We start from the raw sequence: 16,308 nt of genomic DNA on the forward strand, positions 1-16,308 counted from the left end.
GTACCTATGATGAAAATTACAGGCCTCTCTCATCTTTTTAAGTGGGAGAACTTGCACAATTGGTGGCTGACTAAATACTTTTTTTCCCCACTGTATGTGTGCATACGTCTGAGTAGGACTGTAGTAGTGGATGAATTGTGCATATGGTTTGATGAACTGAATAAGTGCCTGATATTGCGAAAACAGGAAAGTCTCAATCTTTTGTTCCATGATCGGAGTGAGCTTTGTTCAACTCCTTTATAGCTAACTGTATGTGGACAGCCCTGGGTGGTCTTAATCAGGGGACCCAGTACTAAAGGCAATGTTTGCCTCAGGGGGTTTCTGACTGAGTAAGAGGCTTTAGGTAATTCTGGTTAGCACAAGCACCACACATGTTTTACAATAGTAATTTTTTTAGTGGTCTCAATCAGCTTCGTTCAACATCAGTCAATTGTGTGGGTTTTAGTGTGCACGAACATGCATGTATGAGATTTTTGGTACATCTTTACAGGATATAGGCAGGATTACAGCTAATAGCATGGGTAATACAATTGGTTCAAGTGCACAAGTGTTTCTACCCCCATGCTTCACAGTAGGTATGGTGTTCTTTGGATGCAACTCAGCATTCTTTGTCCTCCAAACACGACGAGTTGAGTTTTTACCAAAAAGTTATATTTTGGTTTCATCTGACCATATCACATTCTCCCAATTCTCTTCTGGATCATCCAAATGCACTCTAGCAAACTTCAGACGGGCCTGGACATGTACTGGCTTAAGCAGGGGGACACGTCTTGCACTGCAGGATTTGAGTCCCTGGTGGCGTAGTGTGTTACTGATGGTAGGCTTTGTTACTTTTGGTCCCAGCTCTCTGCAGGTAATTCACTAGGTCCCCCCGTGTGGTTCTGGGATTTTTGCTCACCGTTCTTGTGATCATTTTGACCCCCACGGGGTGAGATCTTGCGTGGAGCCCCCAGATCGAGGGAGATTATCAGTGGTCTTGTATGTCTTCCATTTCCTAATAATTGCTCCCACAGTTGATTTCTTCAAACCAAGCTGCTTACCTATTGCAGATTCAGTCTTCCCAGCCTGGTGCAGGTCTACAATTTTGTTTCTGGTGTCCTTTGACAGCTCTTTGGTCTTGGCCATAGTGGAGTTTGGAGTGTGACTGTTTGAGGTTGTGGACAGGTGTCTTTTATACTGATAACAAGTTCAAACAGGTGCCATTAATACAGGTAACGAGTGGAGGACAGAGGAGCCTCTTAAAGAAGAAGTTACAGGTCTGTGAGAGCCAGAAATCTTGCTTGTTTGTAGGTGACCAAATACTTATTTTCCACCATAATTTGCAAATAAATTCATTAAAAATCCTACAATGTGATTTTCTGGAAGAAAAATTCTCATTTTGTCTGTCATAGTTGACGTGTACCTATAATGAAAATTACAGGCCTCTCTCATATTTTTAAGTGGGAGAACTTGAACAATTGGTGGCTGACTAAATACTTTTTTTCCCCACTGTAAGTAGCCAGCATATGAAAACAATATTTTCCTTTACCACAATGCCTCTTTCAAATGTATGTAGCAAGCTAAAGCAAGCATGCACACTAGTCAGAATTTAATACAAACATTGTGATGCATATAAATTGAGAATACAAAGAGTTAGTGCTTTGCACACACACTACCCATATTGCCATAACTATACACTGTTTTGTACCTGAAACAGCCATTCCTCCTAATTTCTTTACCTAATAAAACTTGGCAAATCTTAGTGGACAGACCTAAAGATTCTATACACATCCTGAGACATGGTTCATTAATGAACAAACCTCTTTGCCATTAGTTAACACTTATCACCAATGAGAATGCACAGGATTAAAGCAAATACACTTTGTCAATGTCTTAGACAAAATAAACAACATAGAAGACAAAATAAGGGAACGATTCATACGAACAATCAGCTAAGAAATCGTAATTTAGTAATCAATCTTTAGACTGATTACTAAAAGTGCATTTCAGAAACTGCAGGTATGTATCATTACACCAAAGTGTCAACTTTGGTGATTGATATCACACCATTGACAAGTCATGGTTGTAGAGATGTAACTTTTTGGTAAGTGCAACTCACAGGCAAATGTTAGTCAAAGAAAGCAAATAGTAGATTCAAATTATTTTTGGAGCTGTATGAAGCTATGTACAGAAAATATAGAAAGTAAATAGGTCATGCTCTCGCTGAGGCTTGGGAGATATAGTTCCAATATGGAAATACTGGTATTGAAGCTAACGTCCTCTGTCTTCTAGTCCTCAATTTACTGGCTCCAGGAATTGGCGAGTGTCTGGGCTCAGAGAAATGGTTTTAAGTCAAACAAAATGTAGCCAGTTTTTATATGGACAGGTCTTGTGATGAACTCTGAGAACTCTCCACCAATGTATTAAGATATAGCACCAGTGAGGATAAAGCTTACCGTATGCATCCCAGTCTAAACAGTTTGCGCATATATTATGACAGCGTTTTGGTGTTCGGCAATTTTTGGGGGGACTGTTTGAGCACACCCTATTTTTTCTTGAGACAAGCCGAAGTTCGGTAGCTGAAGTCTACGCCCATCCATCGTGATTGGTCAACAGTAGGGAATCTTCAATGAAGTGTTTGTTGTCATTCAACGAGAGACGACAAGTTTTGAGGACTACGGTTCCGGTTCAGGAAAAAGATGGCGGAAGTGGATGCTTAATTTGAATCAAGCAGCGCGTCAAGCAAAGTTGGTGAAGACGAATGTTCTGAATGGACAACAGTAGTAGCGAAAACTGGAACAAAAAGGAAATTGTCTAAAATTGGAGTGGAGGATACGTGTATGAATGATAATTAATCGCTTCTAGTTGGGATGCGTTTGTTGAGTAAGGATGGATATGTGGGAAACCCGTTTGAGGTGTCGAAAATGGGTGAAGGAGATTGAGGTTGCAAAAGTTTTGAGCGGTCAATCGAACCTCCTATGTGGAGGTGATTAAAATAATTGAGAAAACAAGTGATGCTAGTGAAGATATGGTAGTGGACACACCACAGCCTGTAGTAAATGTTTGCTGCCAGACAAAAGATACCCTGTGTGTTAAAAAGGTGGATTTTGTGGAATTCATTGCCACAGTTATAAACTGTACGACACAAGTCTGAAAGAAGTCTAAGAAACTGGACATTATTGTGACTTAAGGATTTTACATCTGAAAACTTGCAAGGGGTACTGGCGCGGAAGACCCGCCTCCCAGGTTCCCCTTGAGCCTGTGTAGGGGATCGAATCTGTTAAATTTTTTAACAGAAAAGTTGTTTGATTTAGTTTATTTATTAATTTTTGGTAGTTTGGTAGTTTTTTGGGGGTATTTTGTTCAATTTTGGGGAATCTTGTTTCCATCCCGCACAGTAGGTAGAAGATTGCACATTAAATTGTGCGATCGCCAATATACCATAGGAAGAAGACTATCAGTTTTCATGCACATTTTATCGCTTGAGAAGTACTGCACCAAACATCTTAGTTAGATGTAAAATTGTGCAACTAAGACCTCCTCTGCAAAAACTTCAACATTAATTACAGATTTCTTGATTTATTTTAGAATAGTTCAGACTATTTTGAGGAAGTGTTATGGCTATGTTGTTGTACGGCGTCTCAAGAGGGACAAACAGTAATTTGTATATTTAAGGGAGTATGCGAGGCACAGATGTTCGCTTCGCCTAGCCGAGTTCTGCTAGGAGCAAACCGAACCTAGTATGCAGACGCCTTTAAGGCTTACAGTATGTCATCACTTGTCTACGGAAAAAAAATTGCCCCTTGTCACTTGGGGCTACTCAAATCTTTAGTTCTTACTGAGGTATCACTTCAAACCACATCCAACCATTACGTACTGCACAATTAGATTATCAAACAGTTTGAAAGAAGAGTTTGGAGTTAAAAATACAGGTATGACAACAAGGCATGCAGAAACACAATATCGAGCACAAAATTGTATTCACCTACCAGCTCAAGAAAGGTATTCTCCAATGACATGTACTCAGGAGAGCTCTTGTTGAACAGGTCCTCGGAAAACATAATGTTAGTGACTCGCAAACTAAAGAACACCACCATCTCTTTGGCCTTTTCAGTAGTGGCCATTAAAGGGGTGCTCATGTGTCTGAGTCCGGGGGCTGCAGTGGACTCAAATGGACCTTCCAATCCACTGCCAAACTCGTCCAGCATATCAGCGGCTTCTGTACCGTCCTTTTCTACCTTTTCTACATCCTCCTGCATGTCTGAGTCATCAGTAGAGATATCCACGGCCGTCTCAAGTGGTTCCTGTTCTCGGACGGTGTCCCCTCCTTCTGAAGGTCCAGGGGCTATAGCGGGAATAGATGCTGAGGGTACTTCCTCTGGCTCTGCTTGGATGATGTCATCCTCAGATGAAGGCATGGTTTGTGATTGTGTAGCAGTGGTAAATGTTTTGATGGATGCAGGTTCTACATCTTGATATGCTGTAGTGGTGATAATTAGATTTTCTCTGTCCGGTTGCTCGTCTAAAGCCGCCTCAGTAGTTGTGGGTCCTTTCAAAGAAAATCAAAAATATCAGAAAATGACATACAAATCCATTTCAATCAAAAAGATTGAAATTAAAATCAAAAAATGCTCCCATAAATGTAGTCACTCGCGTTATAAGAGGAATGTTACCTTCATCTTCCTCAGGTTCAACAGTTGGGAGGGTTTCCTCATCTACAGCATCTTTCTCAGGAGGAAAGAGAGTAATCAGTTTGGTGGTAGGCTGTTCCATAACGGATGTTCTTGTAACTGGTGGCCAAACCCAAAGGTAGTCTTCTTCTGTCGCATCCACAGTTTCTTCTACATCAAGTGTCTCCTCAGTGGCATGCTGTTCCGTAATGGCCGCCAGTGTTGTTACTGGTGGCCAAACCCAAAGGTAGTCTTCTTCTGTCGCATCCACAGTTTCCTCTACATCAAGTGTCTCCTCAGTGGCAGGCTGTTCCGTAATGGCCGCCAGTGTTGTTACTGGTGGCCAAACCCAAAGGTTGTCTTCTTCTGTTGCATCCACAGTTTCTTCTACATCAAGTGTCTCCTCAGTGGCAGGCTGTTCCGTAATGGCCGCCAGTGTTGTTACTGGTGGCCAAACCCAAAGGTAGTCTTGTCTCGCATCTACAGTCTCCTCTATATCAAGTGTCTCCTCAGTGGCATCCTCTGCAGGCTTTACATTAATTGTCTCCTCAGTGGCATCCACAGTTTCCTCTACCTCAATCCTCTCCTCTGTAACATCCACTGGAGGCTCCTCTATGCCAAGCGTCTCATCTGTAGCCTCTTCATCAAGTGTCTCATCTCTAGCATCCACTACAGTCTCCTCTACTGCTTCTACTGAGGGAGGACCCTCACTAATATCCACAGGGGGGGTATCTGGGGTTGAGGCAGTGGTAGCCTCAGCAGGAAGAACAATAACTGAGTCACTGAAAGGCACAATGGTGTATTCCTCAGGTGTGTCTGTAAAAGCCTCAAGATAGTCCTCTCCAACAGCAACAGTTGGGAAGAAAACTTCAGTGTGCCCGACACCCTCCTCTGGCAAGGTTTCCAAGGTTGTCGCCTCCAACTCCTCTCTTAGAGAAACAGTGGGATCTGAAGGGGGAAAATGAAAAGTTAGCATCTCCTCAATGATTATATCCCATTTGACCTGAGCTTTAAATTAAGCTTACCCGGTTCAAAACTGAGTGTATGTATGTCCACAGGCAGGGACGTCTCCACGTTTAAGGCCATGTAAACCATATCCTTCAGTCTGTGTCCATTTGTGTAAACAACTGTCCCTGTCCCTGTGCCTGGTTCTATAGTGGAAATAGATTCTTCTTCATGGTCTTCTCCATTCGTCTCAAACACCACAGCATAGCGGACTGACATATCATCAGATCTGTCAACAAAGCAGAGCTTATATTGGAGAAATAGTATGTCTTTCTCACAGTATTTATTAGCTTAGCATTTTAGCAATTAAAGCAAAGACCAAAGTTTGAAAGACCTCTGGCTAATATAACACTGCTTTGTTTTTCCTTTGCTAATGACATATACAACACACTCTCTGAACAGTGATGCTATGTCTAATGGAGCCTGTTCAATTAAATGAAAGATTTGGCTCACTTCTTAGTACTTTCACAGTTCATTGAACAACCTACCGAAGTTCAACGAACCGAAATCCCAAAACACGAAGATCTTTGAACCCAGGAAGTTTGTCAAAAACATGAACCATCTGTGGAAAATAGAGACATCTGATGGTTATGTTTAGATAACACATCTTTCTTAGATTCATGAAGCCTTCTCTCTGGGGCAATAATCATTCTAAACAAAATAACATCACACAATAACGATATAAACGATATTGCCAACACAGAAAAATAGCAAACACAAGTAAGTGGCCTGTAGTATAATATTCACTGAGTGTACAAAACATTAAGAAAACCTTGATTCACCTGGTCAGTCTACAGTATGTAATGGAAAGAGCAGGTGTTCCTAATGTTTTGTACCCTCAGTGTAGATTTCTCACTGTAGAATCATCTATGTGCTGTCAGGCTTTTGTGAATTTCTTCTTTATCTGGAAGGGGTGCATTTTTTCTAGGAATCATTCATGAGGTTTACACACTTTATCTTTCTGAGGTTACAAATCCAATTCAGTCTTTTGATGTTGCCAAATACATTGCTGGCTTTACACTTTGTCTACCCTTTATCATAAGCTTCTTTAAAACACAAGCTCATTTGGGATGTTATTGTGCATTTCCACTGAGAATTTACCCCAGTGTTTTATCCTAAAGGCTCAGACTTTTCTATTTCCATCAAACCCGGGCCTGGACCCGTGTCTCACTGGGCCATGGCTCTGATGGACCTGCTCTGACTTGGAGCCAAACACTGGCAAGTCTAGATGGAAAAGCACCATTAGTATTGCAAATTTGCAAAAGGCAGTCATTCAACCTGAACTCAGGGGTAGACGTAACATAGTAAATGGAAATCCAGGACACTACAATTAGTATGATATGTTATGTTTCGTATGGTATGTATTAATTTGTGGAGATCCATCATCCATTTTGTATGATATGTTAGCTAGGTGGTTAACGTTAGCTAGGCTAGGGATTAGGGGTTAGGGTTAAGGTTAAAGGGTTAAGGTTAGGGAAAGGGTTAGCTAACATGCTAAGTAGTTGCAAAGTAGCTAAAAAGTATTAAGTAGTCCCCGGGTTTGATCCCAGGCTGTGTCACAGCCAGCCAGCCTTGACCGGAAGACCCATGAGGCGGTGCACAATTGGCTCAGCATCGTCCGGGTTAGGGGAGGGTTTGGCCGGCCGGGATTTCCTTGTCCCATTGCGCTTTAGCCACTCCTTGTGGCGGGCCGGGTGCCTGCAAGCTGACCTCGGTCGCCAGTTTGACAGTGTTTCCTGGTGCAGCTGGCTTTCGGGTTAAGCAAGCAGTGTGTCAAGTAGCAGCGCGGCTTGGCAGGGTCGTGTTTCAGAGGAAACATGGCTCGCAATCTTCGCCTCTCCCGAGTCCGTAGGGGAGTTGCAGCGATGGGACAAGACTGTAACTACCAATTGGATATCATAAAAATTGGGGAGAAAAATGGGTAAAAGTAAAAAAATATATATACAGTTGAAGTCGGAAGTTTACATACACCTTAGTCAAATACATTTAAACTCAGTTTTTCACAATTACTGACATTTAATCCTAGTAAAATTCCCTGTCTTAGGTCAGTTAGGATCACCACTTTATTTTAAGAATGTGAAATGTCAGAATAATAGTAGAGAGAATGATTTATTTCAGCTTTTAATTCTTGGTTGAAAAACTAGTTTTAATGACTCCAACCTAAGTGTATGTAAACTTCAGACTTCAACTGGGCGGCAGGTGGCTTAGTGGGTAAGAGCGTTGTGCCAGTAACCGAAAGGTCGCTGGTTCTAATCCCTGAGCCGACTAGGTTGAAAAAATCTGTCGATGTGCCCTTAAGCAACGCACTTAACCCTAATTGCTCATCTAAATCGCTCTGGATAAGAGCGTCTGCTAAATGACAAAAAATAAGAAAAACTGTATTAAGTAGTTGCAAAGTTGCTAATTAGTTAAAAAGCTAAAGTTTTCCATGATGAGATTTGAACACGCAACCTTTGGGTTGCTAGATTGCCCACCCATCCACCTGACCAACCACCCTATTTTCGTTTTTGCGTGGTATGGTCTTCGGTAACCATACCAAACGTAACATATCACACTAATTTGAGTGTCCTGGATTTATGTTTACTATGTTATGTCCAGTCTATGAAACCAGGCTGAGTCGTAGAACAAAATAATAATTCACTAATGTATGCCTACCAAAAACCTGAGGCATTTGCAATCTTTTCAATACTGTATTACTGAAGGAGCTTGTGATTGTCTCAAATATCACTGTACACGTTTCCCTCTGTGTGATGTGGCTATGCCTATGGAATACAACATACAGTGAGGGATTGTAAGGATTGTCCCACACAAGGCCTACCTAATTATCCGGCCAACAATCAGTTCTTTCAATGAAAGTATTATCTTAAGAGTGTTATATTTCATTTTTTTAAAGACAAGGATGGTGGAAGTACGGGTGCGGCCGATAGTAACTGAAATCTGGACACTGACTGTACTGTATGACTATAACATATAACATATAACATGTCGCCTAATATAATATTCACTAAAATGGTCAACCAAATTTTAATTTTGTCTCGGGAACAGTAGTAGAGAAATATGATTTATTTCTTTCAGCATTTCTTGATCGAATGCGAATGAACAGGTAGGGACCACAGTCTTTTTCAGCATTGACTCCGTTACATAAAAGCTGACAGTATTTCCACCACATAAATGCATCCAAGACCGACTGAAATCTTATCAAAAACATGTTTAATCGTTTTCACAGCTTTTCATTTCCTTAAAACTGGTCAAACTGATGTCATTTCGACATTTTGTACGGGAAGAAGGTTGCGTTTTCTCCCCAGCCCCTAAACGTCCTCGTTCCACGAGAGAAGCAAAAATAAATGTCTCTGCCTTTAGAGTCAAATTCTTACATGTGAATGGAATGTCTTGATAATCTAACACACCAGGTATCAAACCCGATTCATCTCTGTGACTCAAGATCTATGTTAGCCCATTGAGCTAAAGCCTAGGCATTAGCTCTGGGAGCTAAAATGAGTTGACAGGTCTCAGTCGAGTCAAGGTTATTACTCATGCAAATGTAGTTCACTAAACCCATCTCAGCAATAAAGGCTAATTTACTTGTTCATTCTCAAAGGTCCAATACAGCTGTTTTTATCTCAATATCAAATCATTTCTGGGTAACAATTAAGTACCTTACTGTGATTGTTTTCAATTAAAATGGTCAAAAAGAAACAAAAATAGCTTCTTACCAAAGAGCAATTTCTCAAGCAAGAATTTAGCTAGGACAGTCTGGGAGTGGTCTGAGTGGGGAGGGGAAACTGAAAACTAGCTGTTATAGGTACATAGGTTTGGAACTCTTTCTTATTGGTCTAACAACTAATTAACCACCTTGTGATGTCACCAGGCAGGCCAAAACTCCATCCCACCAAAACATTCAGAAATGTCATGCCATCTTTTCAAACAGCTCTTCACTAAAACTGCATTATCATAATTTTCACAATTTCACAGTATTCCCGTCATGGTGTGGAAATATATACACTACAGGTCAAAAGTTTTAGAACACCTACTCATTCAACGGTTTTTCTTTATTCTTACTATTTTCTACATTGTAGACTAATAGTGAAGACATCAAAACTATGAAATAACACATATGGAATCATGTAGTAACCAAAGTGTTAAACAAATCAAAATATATTTTATATTTGAGATTCTTCAAATAGCCACCCTTTGCCTTGATGACAGCGTTGCACACTCTTGGCATTCTCTCAGCCAGCTTCACCTGAAATGTTTTCCAACAGTCTTGAAGGAGTTCCCACATATGTTGAGCACTTGTTGGCTGCTTTTCCTTCACTCTGTGGTCCAACTCATCCCAAACCATCTCAATTTGGTTGAGGTCGGGGGATTGTGGAGGCCAGGTCATCTGATGCAGCACTCCATCACTCTCCTTCTTGGTAAAATAGCCCTTACACAGCCTGGAGGTGTGTTGGGTCATTGTCCTGTTGAAAAATGAATGATAGTCCCACTAAGCGCAAACCAGATGGGATGGCGTATCGCTTCAGAATGCTGTGGTAGCCATGCTGGTTAAACCTCCTGCTCCATGCTTTACAGTGAATAATACACATGTGGAGATCATCCGTTCACCCACACCGCATCTCACAAAGACACGGTGGTTGGAACCAAAAATCTCCAATTTGGCAGTCTCCTCTGAACAGTTGATGATGAGATGTGTCTGTTACTTGAACTCTGTGAAACATGTATTTGGGCTGCAATTTCTGAGGCTGGTAACTCTAATGAACTTATCCTCTGCAGCAGAGGTAACTCTGGGTCTTCCATTCCCGTGGTGGTCCTTATGAGAGCCAGTTTCATCATAACGCTTGATGGGTTTTTGTGACTGCACTTAAAGAAACCTTCAAAGTTCTTGAAATGTTCGTATTGACTGACCTTCATGTCTTAAAGTAATGATGGACTGTTGTTTCTCTTTGCTTATTTGAGCTGTTCTTGCCATAATATGGACTTGGGTTTTTTTCCAAATAGGGCTATCTTCTGTATACCTTGTCACAACACAACTGATTGGCTCAAACGCATTTAGAAGGAAATACATTTTACAAATTAACTTTTAAAAGTTACATCTGTTAATTGAAATGCATTCCAGGTGACTACCTCATGAAGCTGGTTGAGAAAATGCCAAGAATGTGCAAAGCTGTCATCAAAGCAAAGGGTGGCTATTTAAAGAATCTCAAATATAAAATATATTTTTGATTTGTTTAACACTTTTTGGTTAGTACATGTGTTATTTCTTAGTTTTGATGTCTTCACTATTATTCTGCAATGTAGAAATTAGTTAAAATAAAGAATTACCCTTGAATGAGTAGGTGTTCTAAAACTTTTGACTGCACTGGGCCTTTAAGACTTTTCAAGGACATTTCTTCTCAGTTTGCCTCACCGTATCATGGAGATCGCGTGTGATGTCATGGTACTGGGGAGCTGCAGGGTCACTCAGAACAAGTTCACTGTAGCCAGGGTCTGCTATGGTGACACTGAACTCCACTATCTGCTCCTCAATAATCGCCTCCTCTGGTACAATGTTTGGAATCTCTGTTATCTGTGGAAAGCAAAAGCAGCAATGTCATTTTCAATGGCCATCAATGAGACTGTCATCATTCAATCAAGATTACAATGCCAAGGCAAGGTAGCACTCAGAAAATATGGTTAAACTTACCTCCCTTGCTTCAGTCGGAATGATAAACAGTTCTGATGGAGTTTTCGAGCCTACAAAGTGAGCATTGTGCATTCATTCAGGAATTGTGTATTATTACTTTTAGCATACTGCATTGATGGATGTGGAGTACTTACATTTCTCAATCTCAGTTCCTCCAGCTGTTGATACTTCACCGCTGGAAATCAAAAATGCATGTTTTGCAACAATTCAAGTTTCAAGTTTTAAAGTCTCGTGCACAAGTACAGTGAAATGCCTTTCTTGCAAGCTGTGCCGGTCTTGACATCATAATACTACCATAAATTAGAGATAGATTCTCCTGGTTGAAAGGAATGTCCTTTGTTTCAGAGACATTTGCCGCACAAAAACGTCAAGATCCAACAATGAACATTGGGACAATATATTTCAACATCCAAACGTTGGGAATGATATGGAATGAAACGGAATATGGAAAATTAGTGTCTATTTTGTGACGTCATAAAAAATTGTATGAAGGCGTTATAAGGAAAACATTGTGACTTGAAGAGCTTTTACACTGTGGATATCAGGGTTACATCCTTTACCTTGTGTAGAAAATATCAAGGAGGAAGACAATGTTTTCGTGAAGATAGGAATGTGATTTTAGCTTTCTAACAAAATCATAGTGATAATAATACTTTTGCCTCGTAACTAGCCACGCCCGAGGAGCTCAGAGAGCATGTCAGTATGACGGAAACGCCCCTTTTTACCAGAGTGCATAAAGACTGAGATAAGAATTATCAGATCAGACTAGACGGACCTCAAGCTGCAGCTTTTGTCCATATTGGTCCCGACTCCTGAAAATCAACACGAGGTGAAGACGACAAAGTTGCCTCCACTAACAATCAATGTTACGGCTGAGTAGCTGTTCTAAGTACTGTATCTAAGAAGGTGAATTTAAGTGGGACCATCCTGTTACTCTCTCTTCAAACCATCGTCTACTACACTGCTCTCATCACCCCACAGGGGGATCATCGACACGGCTGATTAGCCGTCCCTCAGAAGACACTTCCAGAACGAGTGAAAGTAAACAGACAACTAAGAAGGACATTGTGACCTCTTGTAGACAATCAGAGCCTTACATCTAAAAGTCCATCCGAAAGAGAAAGACCAATCGACCCCTTCCCACGAAGGCCTGGGTCCAACAGAGATACACGACAAAGACCTCCAACACGTAAATACATGTATTGCTTCCTACCAAACGGGTGGTGGTTCTGGGCAAAGAATTAGGATTACTATGAGCATAGGTCCATGTGTATCCCAAGTGTTTTTCTCTCTCTCTCTCTCTCTCTCTTTAACTCTCCATCTTATGTAACAAGTGTCATATTGTGTTAGTCCGCTAGGGATCCGTTTTCATTGTATTAAGTTTCTAATCCCTACCTATACTGTGTACGTGTTTGTATCTTGTGTTATCATTTTTAATTAGTCAGTAAATAAATAATTAAATCAATTTGTGTGGTACGGAATGATCAGTAAGACCGGGGTTCGTGCAGACTTAAAGAGCCTACGAATGACTGTTAAATGATAAGAGATATCTAGATATCTTTAGAGTTCATTCGGGAATCGGTAACTCGTTAAACAACTTTTCCCGTGGTGCCCCAAATTCCTAATGAGTTAATTGTTACATGATTAATTTAATCTAGTAACAATTAAACATAGTAGGCAATTATTCAATAAATAATAGTCGTCACAATATTGAAAGTCACGTCACGACAATTGCTAAACAACCATTTTCAAGTCTTGCCATAGATTTTCAAGCAGATTTAAGTCAAAACTGTAACTCGGCCACACAGGAACATTCACTGTCTTCTTGGTAAGCAACTCAAGTGTAGATTTGGCCTTGTGTTTTAGGTTATTGTCGTGCTGAATGGTGAATTCATCTCCCGTGTCTGGTGGAAAGCAGACTCAACCAGGTTTTCCTCTAGGATTTTGCCTGTGCTTAGCTCAATTCCGTTTATTTTTTATCCTGAAAACCTCCCCAGTCCTTAACGATTACAAGCATACCCATAATATGATGCAGCCACCACTATGCTTGAAAATATGGTGAGTGGTACTCAGTAATGTGTTGTATTGGATATGCCCCAAACATAACACTTTGTATTCAGGACAAAAACTTTAGTGCCTTGTTGCAAACAGGATGCATGTTTTGGAATAATTGTTTTCTGTACAGGCTTCCTTATTTTCACTATGTAAAATAGGTTAATTGTAGAGTAGCTACAATGCTGGTGATCCATCCTCAGTTTTCTCCTATCACAGCCATTAAATTCTGTAACTGTTTTAAAGTCAAAATTGGCATCATGGTGAAATCACTGAGCGGTTTCCTTCCTCTCCGGCAACTGAGTTAAGAAGGACGCCTGTATCTTTATAGTGACTGGGTGTATTGGTACACCATCCAAAGTTTAATTAATAACTTCACCATGCTCAAAGGGATATTCAATGTCTGCTTTTTTTTACCCATCTACCAATAGGTGCCCCTCTTTGCAAGGCTTTGGAAAACATCCCTGGTCTTTGTGGTTGAATCTGTATTTCAAATTCACTGCTCGACTGAGGAACTTTACAGATAACTGTATGTGTGGGGCACAGAGATGAGGTAGTCATTCAAAAATCATGTTAAACACTATTATTGCACACAGAGTAAGTCCATTAAACTTATTATGTGATTTGTTACAAATTTGTACTCCTGAACTTATTTATGCTTGCCATAACAAAATGGTTGAATACTTATTGACTCAAGACATTTCAGCTTTTAATTTTATAATAATTTGTAAACATTTAGAAAACGTAATTCCACTTTGACATTATGGGGTATCTAATGTCAAAAATCAAAATGTAATCCATCTTAAATTCAGGCTGTAACACAACTAAATGTGGAAAAAGTCAAGGGTTTTTTATATTTTCTGAAAGCACTGTATGGAAAGAGTAATCTGTTACAAAACACCAAAAATGTAATGACATTCGGGGATTGTCATTGGGTCTACACTTGATTGATGCGTCTCGCTGATAAAATTACTTTTTATGTAGAAACAAAAGTTGAGACACCTGTAAAGTGGCTGAAATACGGGATTGTGCCGGGATGACAAGTGCACTCACATTATTATTATTTTTTTCAACCATGACACAGAGGTGGGGGTGTTCGTTTAATTTAGAATAAGCTTTTATTTTCATATTTACCACTGTAGCAGTACAAATTGCAAATAGGAGTGGTTAAATTAGCATTATTTATAGAGCGCTCCCTCACTCCCCCTCCCCCTTCCAATATGGATGTATGTTAAGTCAGGCCACCAGATGTACAGACTCCATCAGTTTAGGGAGCTGAGGAGGGTCATTTGAGTTTACCTGTTCTTGCCCTCTACCAATTGTGCTTGCGGCAACAGCGAGTGAGAGTGTTTTTGGTCTTGATGACATTTTACCATTAGAATTTAAACCTTCATGAACAGCTCTTTGGAAAGGCTTGTCTAGTCTCTGGAGTTGGAGATGGTTTGCCAGGCATTTTAGAACTTTGTAGTCAAACCAAAAATAACTGTGGGGGTATGAAACATTCATTTGAGATTTTCTGAACATCTATTTTGTTTTCAAACACCATATTAAATTAGAATTCAAGTGATAGAAAGAGGTCGTTGGTTGAAAATGTATGAGGGAAGGGGGTTGAACACCCATTTCAATTAAACGTTGCAGGCCTACTTCTTGTAATATCTATAAACAATATATAACATTTCTCCAACCTTTCATCTACCTACCTTTGTTGCTTGATCTTCTCCTGTTCAGCAACTCTCTGAAAAACCAAACAAACATAAAAATTCAAAATATATAATAAAATATTATTACATCTTTATGACTTATCACCACCAATCTTTGTGTTATTACCCCCTCTCTGTTCCTCTTATTACTGGGATGCATGCAGGTTTTAGTACTCACTGTGGCCACCATGTCAATATGTTCCTGGGTACTGCTGAAGTTCCTTGCCACCTCGTCCAGACAGAGAGAGCCATGTTGGCAGGCATAAGTCCAATGCTTGTACTCCTCTGAGTTAGGAACCCTGTCCAGGAAGATGAGGAAGGCCTCCCATATGCCTCTTGACAAACTAAATTAATATTGAAACATGTCAGAATTGCTGAATAAAGATGTGTGTATCTGTGTGGGAACAACTCTTAGCTTATAAAGTAAATCAAATCAAATCAAATTTGATTTTGTGTAATGAAATGCTTGTGCTTCTAGCTCCGACAGTGCAGTAATATCTAACAATTTCACAACATATACCCAATACACACAAATATAAGTAAGGAATGGAATTTAAGAATATATACATATATGGACAAGCAATGACAGAGCGGCATGAACTAAGATACAGTAGAAATGGCAATTCAATGTTTTCACAATCTCATTACTTTATGCATGTAAGACAAGACACAGAAATTGATTCATTATGGCCTAGGTTTGAACAAACTATTTTCACACATACCGTTAATATGATAGGACAGCTTTTAATAATGTATCAGTTAAATGTCACTTTAGATATTTGAAACCCAACGCTGGAATGAAATGTACTCGTCCCTGATATTTGGGAATGTTAGAAACATGAATAAAAAAATCCCTAACACTTTTGATGATTTATTTACCTCTGTTATGAGGGAGTAACAAGCACTGTTGAATTATTCATTGTGCTTATGCCTTGGGGAAGTTCTCTTACATTTTGATTTCATAAAGTGAAGTTATTATTTCCACAGCATATTTACTGTTTGAATACCCTCACCTTAATGTAACTCAGTCCCTGAATTTAGCCAGTCACATTTGAATCTATACATCAAATCTGAATATACTGTACATGGATTTCACAGGGCATGCTCATGAGAAAATAAAAGTGAACGCCTACAGTATTTTATGTTTTTTCAAGTTGAACGTCTCCCAGTTTGTAAAGTCTCAACCATGAATACTTCAAAGCCAGCAATGATTTATTAA

General features: G+C 39.9%; 1 protein-coding gene across 1 annotated transcript; it reads right to left on the reverse strand.

The window, feature by feature from the left end:
• Nucleotides 1–3,968: 3,968 nt before the first annotated feature.
• LOC123489137 (interphotoreceptor matrix proteoglycan 1-like) lies at nucleotides 3,969–15,408 on the reverse strand (the record flags this gene model as incomplete). The annotated part of the gene is made up of 9 exons (XM_045219820.1): nucleotides 15,268–15,408; nucleotides 15,090–15,124; nucleotides 11,472–11,512; nucleotides 11,338–11,387; nucleotides 11,062–11,220; nucleotides 6,143–6,216; nucleotides 5,675–5,883; nucleotides 4,653–5,597; nucleotides 3,969–4,528 (listed from the first exon to the last, which is right to left on the reverse strand). Coding segments are annotated over exons 1-9 (2,085 nt in total), but the record flags the coding sequence as incomplete, so codon positions are not given.
• Between the last annotated feature and the right edge of the window lie 900 nt (nucleotides 15,409–16,308).

Source organism: Coregonus clupeaformis, unplaced genomic scaffold, assembly GCF_020615455.1.
Source record: "Coregonus clupeaformis isolate EN_2021a unplaced genomic scaffold, ASM2061545v1 scaf2781, whole genome shotgun sequence".
Taxonomy (NCBI): domain Eukaryota; kingdom Metazoa; phylum Chordata; class Actinopteri; order Salmoniformes; family Salmonidae; genus Coregonus; species Coregonus clupeaformis.